The sequence below is a fragment of the Lactuca saligna genome, chromosome 2 (genome assembly GCF_052625555.1).
Source record: "Lactuca saligna cultivar CGN05327 chromosome 2, ASM5262555v1, whole genome shotgun sequence".
NCBI lineage: Eukaryota > Viridiplantae > Streptophyta > Magnoliopsida > Asterales > Asteraceae > Lactuca > Lactuca saligna.
In genome coordinates this window covers 133,199,373-133,210,823 of record NC_136418.1, presented here as the reverse complement: position 1 = coordinate 133,210,823, position 11,451 = coordinate 133,199,373, and the positions used below count along the sequence as shown (strand labels likewise).

Sequence of the window (11,451 nt, the reverse complement as noted above, 5' to 3'; positions counted from 1 at the left end):
CGGGTTATTTGGTGTATGTTGTGGATACGTGTGTTGGGGATCAGGTTTCAGTATCAGAGGTCCCGGTTGTCAGGGAGTTGACCGATGTGTATATTCGCGAGATCGTTGCTCGCCATGGGGTTCTGGTCTCAATTGTTTCAGATTGTGATGTTCGGTTCACGTCCCCTTTTTGGCAGAAGTTCCATAAGGAACTGGGCATGAGGTTTCACTTCAGCACAACTTATCGTCCGTAAACTGGCGACCAGAGTGAGAGGACAATACAGACCCTTGAGGATATGTTACGGGCTTGTGTCATCGATTTTGGTGGGAGCTAGGACCCCTACCTACCTCTTATGTAGTTCTCCTACAACAACAATTTTCACTCCAGCATTGGTGCTTCACCTTTTTCGCTCTTGTATGGGTGGAGATGTCATACCCCGATTTTCTGGGGCAAGGTTGGTCACAAGGTTATACGGCAGACCGAGGTGGTACTTTAGACTATGAAGATGATTCAGTAGATCAGTCAGAGATTGCAAACCACTCAGAGTCGGTAGAAGAGCTATGCCGAATGGCGCCGATCTGAGTTGGGATTTCAGGTCGGTGACATGGTGTTACTGAAATTTGCACCTTGGAAAGGTGTTACTCGTTTCAGGAATAGGGGAAATTGGGTCTCTGTTATATTGGTCCATTCTGAGTTATTTCCAGGTTTTGCAAGGTTGCTTACAGATTGAATCTTCTTAAGGAGCTCAGGTAGAGTCACAACATTTTCCATGTTCAGCAGCTACGAAAGTACGTATTGGATGAGGATGCAGTAGTTTCTTTGGATGATATTCAGGTTGATGAGTGCATGAACTATGTTGAGATGCCAGTAGCTATTCTGGAAAGAAGGTAAAGGTTTTGCGTAACAAGGAAGTACCTATGGTAAAGGTACGATGGTAGCACCGGAGGGGCTCCGAGTGGACCTGGGAGTCGGAGGCTGAGATGTAAGAGATTAAGAGTATTATCCAGATTTGTTCTATGCAACATACTTCAAGGATGAAGTCTAGTTAAAGTGGGGGAGAGTTGTAACACATCGGTTTTCAGGTATTTTCAAATTCATCCCTTGGTTTTAAATTTTAAGTCAATTTGATCGCTAAGTCCAAGAATTATGCCTTGAAGCCCTAGTGACATTTTTGTAATATGAGTTGGAGGAGTACGCTAAGCATACATGTGTGTACACTGGGTGTACTCATGTCTAGAGGAAAACCCTAAATTTTAGGGTTTGATGGGTATTTAAGCATCATATTGGCTCATTTCCTTTCCACCTTTCAGCCTCCACTCCATTGGGGTGTTTTTGCGAACCCTAATCTTTGAGTGTGCATTTTGGAGCTCAAGTGTGTGCTTTTTGGTGTGTTCTTGTTGTGTTAGAGGAAGAAGAAGATTCTTGGAGAAGCCTTGATGAAGGAGCAACTTGTAGATCTGGGATTCTTACCTTCTCGAGAAGCTCCAGAAGGTATAAAGCTTTAATCTTGCATTGTTTTCTTATAGATCTTGCCATGAGGAATTATGTGTTCTTAGTCCCTCTTTTCGGTGTTAATGAGTATGAGCTACTCTAAGACCAAAGGATCCATCATTTCTGAAGAAATAAGGTGCAATAAGTCATAAAAATGTTATCTTGGCTCATTTGGTGCATGCATGCTAGTTGTAGAGGTCTTTAGTGGTTAAGATAAGCTAGAATCTTGGTGTTAGGCCTTATTAAGACATGCATAACCATAAATTTGGAAACTTTACAGTTTGGAACACCTCTTTAGATCTGCATTTGAAAGTTAGACTGAATGGAATAAGCTCTTAATCGAAGTCTTACATGGGCACTATGTATGTTGGTCGTACCAAGGCGTACGCTGGGCGTAGGTGGTCAGTGACGCGATTCCGGGTCAATGCGGAGTACGTTGGTCGTATAGTTGGGTACGCCCTGCATACTCATTCTGTTGGGCTTAAGAGTTTAGGCTTCAAGTTTTGGGCCACCTTTGGGCTTGAATGCTTGGGCCCTTATTTGACTATCAAAGTATGAGTGTGTTGGGCTAAGTGAAGAGTTGGACCTTAGGATAAGGCCCAATAACGAGTTTGGGCCTAATTTGGAAAATTAGGCCTATTATGGGCCTTGAGTGATTATTTATTTTTTTCCCTTTTTGGATCGAGATTTGGGCATGGGTCTTAGCCCAAATAGGGAAAGGGTAAAGTAGCCAATTACCCTAAGAATGGATTATTAGTCAAGGATTGTAATCCAATTATTAATTAGATGATTATTTTTTTGTGATAGCTCGGGGATTTTAGCGAGCCAATAGCCAGAGACTTTCAGTGTGATTCAACAGTGTGAGGTGTGTTTTCCTCATTGTACATACGGGTTGAAGGCACCAAGGCCGACCCTTTGGATGGTTATCCTGATTATCATATGATTGAGTATTGTAGTGATTCAGTTAGATCTGTATCCTGGTAGATAGGATGATGCTATGATTAATAATCTGTAAGATCTGTCTACTTGTTATTGGTTGGTTATTTGTATGCTTGTTTGTTATATGTACGTGTCGACATGGTGTGTGTGTGTGTGTGTGTGGTTGGGTTGAGACAGTCATGCTTTGTGCTGAAGGCCAACAGACCCACGATGGCTCGGATAGACTGAAGGCCAATGGGGAATACGTGTCAGGCCGAAGGCTTGGAGAACGGTCCAGATAGGCCGAAGGCCCGATGTAGAGTACCAGTCATGTTGAAGGTTCTGTGAGTGGTCCAGGTAAATTGTAGTATGGTGGGGTGTTCCAGGCAGATTGAAAGCTCTGTATGCATGTTGTTTGTTGTTATTATTCTGATTTTGTGTTGTTTTGATATTTTGGGCAAACTCACTAAACATTGTGCTTATAGTTTTGGGTTATGTTTTACGTACTTCAGATGATCGTAGGAAGACAAATGCATGATCGTGCACCTCCTCATGTTTTGTTTTATGATTTTCGGAAAACTCTGATAATAAACATATTTTGAAAACTTTTTTGTGTAAACAATGATGGATTGAGGAATTTATTGAAAAGTTTAAATTTTCTTGAATTTTCATGAATTATTGTTCTATGTATCATAAATTATACCTATTATAACTTATATGTACTTTATGAATTGGTAAATAACTATTTTTGGATGTAATCATTTGCTCAACATTTTACAAAGGGTAATTAAAGTAATGAAATAACTTTTATATTTATATACATATACAATTATATATATATATATATATATATATATATATATATATATATATATATATATATATATATATAAGTAAAAGTTAAACGTCCTTCGGACAAATAACCGGTACTATAAGTCCACATCCAAACAAGGAAAAGGACCTAGAATGAGTTATTAGTCATAAGCCTTTTAAATCTTATTTATATTAATATATATACATACATACATACATACATACATACATACATACAAATATGAATATTTGGGAAAAATATAAGTTAATAAAAGAGTTAAATATTTGGAGTATTTTTTATGCTTTAAAATCGTTTTATCGTGATTTGAAATCATATATTTATAACACAAAGTTATTGTGTTATACTTGTATTCCCCCCCCCCCCCCCCTAAAACAATAGAAATTATGAAAATACGGAGCTATGAACTCACTTGATAGATGGTGAATCGGATAGAGTTTCGTTTCACGAAAAGGAGTTTATTTGTCGAGAAACCGGCTCAAATCGGGCAGAGTTTTGGTAGGAGAGAGGTTACTTCTCGGGAATCTTGGGGCTTCGCGACTTACTTCGGGCTCGAGTCTTGATACCGGGGCTTTAGGGGTTGTATATGAGCTTATGGAAGTGGAAAATATGAAAGAGGGTGAAATTTAGGGTGAAAAGTGTAAAAAAATCTGGAACCCTCGCATGCCTTATATAGGCCGAAGCCTCGGATCCAAGGCTTATGCGAGGCTGAAAGCTTGTGAAGGGAGGCAGCTTCGGTTCGGAGGTGGTAGGCTCGGATTGGACCAGACCTCGGTTCAATGGGAAGAAGACACGTGGTGCATCCGAGGGGCGTGCGAGGGTGAGGTCCGATGTGTCTCATGCGAGGCTGTCCGAGTGGGATTGGTTCGCGGAGTTGGTCGAATCAGGAGGTGACACGCGAGGCTACGGTCCAATCAGAAGACGCCACGTGGAGGCTCGCAAGCGAGGGTGACGTGGCAGTTATTGTTCATGCGAAATTTCCCGGTTTTTCTATTTTTCTTTATTTTTCTGCCAAAAACTTGTAAAATTCATAACTTTTGCATACAAACTCCGTTTTTGACGTTCTTTATATGCACGCGTACATAAAATTATAATCTACGACTTTCGTTTAGACTTCGTTGGCTAATGTTGAATTTATTTTTAATATTATTATATTTAACAGGCCAGGACAGGAAAATCCGTTAAAAATTCATAACTTCTTCAACCGACGTCCATTTTTGTCTGTCTTTTTACCGTTGTACTACTAATGACGAGAACTTCAATTTTCGTTTAGGTTGTGTCGGCTAAAAACCACTCGATCTTTATTTCAAGTTTTTAGCTGTACACTGATATACTGAAACTTAGAAAAATAATAACTTCGTCATACGAAGTCAGATTTTAACGTTCCTTTTATGAAAGTTCTTGTTTTAACATAAACTACAACTTTCATTTAGATTGTTAGGTTAATAAGTCTTTTATTAAAAATTCAGTTTTTACACTGAATAGTGTTTTGCCGGTTTTGTCGCGGATTTTCGATTGGTTATAACTTCTTTGTTATAACTCGGATTTTAGTGTTCTTTATATTTTTAGAAACCTTGTTACAATCTCTATCACTTGGTTCATCCATATTGAGATTATTTAATAATTTATTTTTGAGGGTCAATTATGTAAATATACACAGTATGACAAAATTTCTCTTTATTAATTTAAAAAGAAGTACAAATTGACCTACATTATTACATAGGTTTGAAATAACGGTTTGTTACAAAAACCGTGAGCATGCTTGCATGTATGATTGTATGTAAGTGATGGGTTTGTGATTATTTAAAGGGAAAGAAACCACGATTTAAAGGTATGGGAGACAAGTAGGCTTTAGGAGACATTATTATCTTAAACAACATCATCATTATATCATATTGTTTATGTACCTTTGTAAGTGCCAAAGGCTCAAACGTTATTACTTATAGTGGTTAGATCTAAGTTATTATCCAATGTTTTTCATGTTTAAGCAAGTTTGAATGGAAGGAACACATAAAGTTGGCAACTTTATGCTTTCTATGGGTCCCTTGAGTATAAAATTGTTCAGATCTAGGAGATGGTTGAGGATTAGGTTCATGCATATGAATTTTGGTCCAATCTCTTCATGTTTGACCTAGAATGGATGAAGGACATTCATGAAGCATGCATGTCCATAAAGTAATCATTTTTATAGACCTTTGTAGTCCCTTTTAGCTTCTGGTAAAGTTAGAGTAAAAGGCTTAATGGATTAAGGATTTAAATCTTTGGATTTATGCATCAGACTATAGTCACGAAGTGACACAAGGTGTGTCACGAAGTGTCCATGAAAAAGCTCATAAATTGCTGAAGATTTTAGGCTCACGATGTGACTGAGTGATGCTCACATCGTGAGGTCAGTCTAGTGATATATCCGTGACCGATTTGGATCAAGTCGAGTTGAAATTGGGTCGAGTGAGCTCTCACGACATGAGGGTCATTGGTTAACATTATGGTCTGTTGACTTTGACTTTGTGTAACATCCCAAAAACCATAGTAATTTTTTTCAAAACAATTTTTATAAACCATAAGTTATACAAAACACTTTTTCTAAATCATAACCATAAAATCAAAGTATCAAGATCCCTCAAAAACAAATATCAGCAGGAGGATGTGTATGATCACGCCTTCGCGTTGCCCTAATTATCCGATATACCTGAAACCATGAAATCAAACTATAAGCATGAAGCTTATCGAGTTCCCCAAAAATACCCTACACATAAAACATATACAATGCATGCGTACATGCGAGCCTACAGTTTGCTGGATCACCTCGCAAGGCCTACATGATGCTTGGACCACTCTACCGAGCCTACAATCTACTGACACGTCTCACAAGGCTTACAGTAGCTGGACCGCTCTACCGAACCTACAGTCTACTAGCCCGCCTCACAAGGCCTACAATAGTTGGACCGCTCTCGAGCCTACAACATAACGCCAAACCGCTCCCGAGTTTGTTAGCCTACAACACAAAGCAATACTGCCTCAACCCAACAAATCAGTAACATGCTGACATATGCAAACAATGACCAATAACCAGAATATAAAGGTAATCATACACATATACCAGTTTAATATATAACCAACATAGCACCATCCTATATATCAAGACATATAACCTAATGGGCCGATATTGGTGTCTTAGACCCACAAGTACAGTAAGGAAAACTCACTTGACTCACAAAGTTAACTAAAAACTCAGCTCAATGGCGCGTCGACCACAACTAGGAGCTCTCACAACCAAATTATGGGTGCTAAATACCTCCTAAAGAAACTCAAATTATACCACACATACATAAAAATAAGTAATTAATATTTTTAAAGTCAATAATAAAAATAAATAAGTAAGATATTTGTTTTAAAGTTAACGAATGAAAGTTCAAATAATAAAAATTATATTATATATGATCCGACTCATATATATAATAATAAGTATGAAAAAAAAATCAAAATGTAAAAAACAAGAAAGTTCTAAATTTACATTGAAATTTTGAATATCTTGAATTTATAATGACACATACATAAAAATAAACATGTAACTCTTTATATAAATTAATGAAAAAATCAAATTATCTATATACTAAGAATGATAAACAACAAAGTTTAAAGAATAAAAAGGATGAAATTGCAGACAAAAAAAAAAGGAAAAAGTTTAAAGTGACTATTTTTCCAAACCAATGTCATCACTCACCGATACACACACCAACTTTATCTCATCACTTTTTCCTTTCTGATAAAACGTAGAAATCCACATGTTCTCCCAAAATCCCGACAGCCTATGTTGGTCAAAGGTTCTTTAGGCGCAACAACCCACATGCCTTCACAGTTGTGTTAACTCTTACCAAATGGATCTTGATTTGCAGACGTGTCCCCGTTTGTTACAAACCATCACTTCCCATCTGTTGAACAAACAAGGGAAACCCTTACACCTCTTGTTTCTCAAAAGGGGTTTCTTCCCTTCCTCAATAACTTTGGCTAACCGTCTCCTTCAGATGTACGTTCGGTGTGACTATTTGGATGATGCTCGGAAAGTGTTCGACGAAATGCCACAAAGAAATTGCTTCACCTGGAACTCCATGATCGAAGGCTATATCAAATCACGAAATACCAAAGAGTCTTTACATTTGTTTTACGCAATGCCCCACAAAAACACTTTCTCTTGGAACATGATTATTTCAGGGTCTGTAAAGGCAGGTAATTTGAATCTGGCACGAAAGCTGTTCGATGAAATGCCAGTGAAAAATGGGGTAGCTTTGAATTCAATGATTCATGGGTATGCTAAAAACAGGCAATCTGCTGAAGCAATTAGTCTGTTTAAAGATCTGAAATCAAGTTGTGATGTGGATATATATGTTTTGGCTACAGTTATTGGTGCGTGTACTGATTTGTTAGCTCTTAGATTGGGAAAGATAATCCATGGCTTTATAGTTGTTAATGGAGTGGAGATCGATCCAGTTTTAGGAAGTTCAATTGTAAACATGTATGGAAAATGTAGCGATCTTGATACTGCAAGCTTAATGCTCCACAATCTACCATACCCTGATGATTTTTCTCTCTCATCTTTAATCTCTGCATACTCCAACACCAATAAACTTTCTGAAGCCAAAAGAATATTTTCAATGAAGAAAGACAAACCCCCTTGTGTTGCTTTATGGAACTCTTTGATTTCAGGATACATTTCCAATAACATGGCAACAGAAGCACGTGTCCTCTTTGTTGAAATGAGGAGAAATGGAACAAAAGAAGACGCATCCACTATCGCTAGTGTTTTAAGTGCCTCATGTGATATTATGTATGCAACACAAGTTCATGCTCATGTTTGTAAATTCGGAGTGATTCATGATCTTATAGTCGCATCTGTTCTTATCAACACTTACGCAAAATGTGGAAGTCCTAATAGTGCTTGTAACTTATTTAACGAGATAAATACAAATACATATGACACAGTGTTATTGAATTCGATGATTTCTATTTACTTTTCTTGTGGAAGAATCGAAGATGCTAAACGAGTTTTTCATAGTATAAAGTCAAAAACTTTGATAACTTGGAACTCAATGATATCGGGGTTAACTCAAAATGGTTACCCAAGTGAAGCACTTAAATATTTTCGGGAATTAAATACAAAAGGTTTTAAAATCGACAAATTTAGCCTCGCGAGTGTGATTAGCACGTGTGGGACCATTTCGTTTCTTGAACTCGGCCAACAATTATTTTCACGAGCTATCGTTATTGGACTTGATAATGATAAAATCGTGTCGACTTCACTTGTGGATTTTTATTGCAAATGTGGAGATGTTGATAATGGTAGAAAACTATTCGACGAAATGGTGGAAAAAGAATCATGTGATGTTGATGAAGCTTCGTGGAATTCAATGTTGATGGGTTATGCTACAAATGGTTATGGAATTGAAGCATTGGATTTGTTTAATGATATGAGAAAAGCAATAGGGATTTTGCCTACAGATATTACATTCACTGCAGTGTTATCCGCATGTGATCATTGTGGGTTATATGAGGAGGGTTTGAAATGGTTTTATGCAATGAAAAACGAGTATTGTATTGATCAAGGAGTTGAACATTATTCATGTTTGATAGATCTTTTAGCACGTGTTGGGCGTGTTGAGGAAGCCATGAATTTGGTTGTGTCAATGCCTGAATTTAAGGATGATGTAAGCATGTGGTCAGCGATATTAAGAGGATGTGTAGCTCATGGAGATAGAATTTTAGGGAAGAAAGTTGCAGAGAAAATGATTGAAATGGATCCGAAGAATCCAGATGGATATGTACAACTTGCAAGCATTTTTGCGGGTTGTGGGGAATGGGTCGGATCCGAACAACTTAGGAAGTTAATGACAGCTCAGAGAATACAGAAACTACCCGGTACAAGTTGGGTATAGTTGTTGTTTGTTGGATTGTAAAATAATTTGAAAAATAAAACATAAAGTTGGAAGTGATCTGATTTTGGTAGTTAAATAACGATTTTAGGATAATTTTACTTGTTATAAAATTAATTAGAACGTGTATAGATAGAAAATTTAGAAGTTAATTAAACTTTAGATTGAAGTTCTATTACACTTTGCGAAATAACAAACCACGGGTTTTATAGTTTATTTTATTTAATGCAATGATTTTTATGTTGTATGTTGGGTAAAGCGTTGTATGTCAAGTTGTTCTTGATTCGTAGTTTGTTTTATTTGATTGAAAATATGATTACGAAATTGTAAGTGTAAGTTGTTATTATGTTTATAATTTAAAAAAAAAAAAATCAAATTAAAGCCAAACAAAATCAAAATAACTAACATAAACATATTATTATTGATTTTGTTAAAAGAAAATTTTATATTAAAAAAGTGCAAAGTTTGTTGGGGAAAATCAGAACCTGCATTTGGGAAAGCTAATGCAAAATGGTATGATCGAGCTCAATATAAAACAAACAACTCTTACTGTTTATGTCTGTTCTAACCAATGAGAAAGTAACAAGTAAGCTTTTGGCTTTTAGCTTTCTGGTTTTAACAACAAACTAAAGAATGTACGATTTTGGCATCTTGATTTGCCTTTTAAGGTAGTAGAGCTCCATATCATATTTGCCTTTTAGCTACAGAAGACTGAATACCTCCTTTTCCTTCCTATTGCTATGGTAGAAGCTACAAGGATTCTTATTTTTAATGGATTCTCACACAATTAAAGATGTTGGGTCAAATGATGATAAGGTTTCCATTTAGACATCTCTCTATTCCTATTCTGATCGATGGATTCTAATCTTCAACTTTTGTATGTTGTTGCGCAGATTGTCACTCCGCATAACATCTGCCACTTCCCCTACGTTTTTACTGTTGGCATTGGTGGTCTCGAAAGGTAAAATCTGATTGTGTTGTTATATATTTTTTTTTATTTGCAACTTCATAGTAATATTAATATTAATATTAATATTATGATTATTATTATTTTTCTAAAATTGAGCTACCGTTAGAAGAATTCATGACATATTATCTTTAAACATAAAATTCCATTATTTTATTATAACTTTTACACATTGGTTCATGTCATAAATTCACTTTAATTATATTATTTTACTTTGTAATAAAATTAATCTTAGTTAAAAATTAATTTGATCTAATTATCTTATTATCTAAAACAAACAGATATAACAAATGAATATATATATATAGATAGGTAGGTTCAAATGTTTCTCACATCTATTGTTTATTATAATGCAGCAATAAGAATTTAGTAAACATTAAATTTATATTAAATGATATCCACAGTTATAATTTTTTTTATGGAAACTAATTAAATTCGTTATTAATATCAACAATAATATTCTTTCAGAATGAATTCATATCTAGAAGAATAAGAACGTATTCTAGTAGAACGAGAGTATATTCTACTAGAATACACTCTCATTCTTTAGATTTCATACAACTTTATTGTATTTTAAGTGAGCGAGTCCTAAAAGAACGTTATTACTAACAAAAAAACCTATATACGAATTCATTCTGAAAGAATATTATTGCTAACATTAATGATCAATTTAATTAATTTCCATAAAAAGAAAAATTATAATTATGGATATCATTTAATATACATACAATTATGGAAATCATTTAATATCTATCTTTATTTAATTAAATAATTATTTAATTTTACTAGATTCCTATTGGTGCATTCTAGCACACAATAAATGTAAGGAACAAAAGAGAGAGAGAGAGAGAGAGAGAGAGAGAGAGAGAAAGAGAAAGAGAGAGAAGTTCAATAGAAAACCAATATGGATCAAAGAACCAAGAAACTCATCTTAACCATGTATTTCCTTTTAATCTTGGCCATTAACCCTTAATTAACCAAAAAAAAACACAGAGGGGCACTTTGGTAATTTTAGCGTCTCATTTAATATTCATGTTTGTCTACGTTAGCGTCTTCTGTTACTGTCCTTCATCTTCAACACCTTCAACACTATTCGATCCAAAATCTCGCTTGTTCTTCGAAATCTCAATCTTTTTCATCCAATTTACCAATAGTTTCTTCAGATTTCAGCTAATAATCATGTATTTTTAACATCTATTCATTTTTTGTTTATGATTATTAGGTTAATTATAGACTTTGATTTTACCATTTTTCTTCCGATACATTGTTTATCAACTTATTTTTATTGTTATTGTAATCGTCTGATTGTCAAATTCTCTTGATTTTACCGTTTAAT

The 11,451-nt window shown here is 35.4% G+C and overlaps 1 protein-coding gene across 1 annotated transcript; it reads left to right on the top strand.

Moving 5' to 3' along the window:
* The first annotated feature begins 6,931 nt into the window (after positions 1 to 6,931).
* LOC145031672 (Pentatricopeptide repeat (PPR) superfamily protein) lies at positions 6,932 to 9,208 on the top strand. Its single transcript, XM_078980275.1, has one exon. The coding sequence runs from the start codon at positions 7,100 to 7,102 to the stop codon at positions 9,149 to 9,151; it is 2,052 nt and encodes a 683-aa protein (XP_078836401.1). The 5' UTR covers positions 6,932 to 7,099; the 3' UTR covers positions 9,152 to 9,208.
* Positions 9,209 to 11,451: the final 2,243 nt, after the last annotated feature.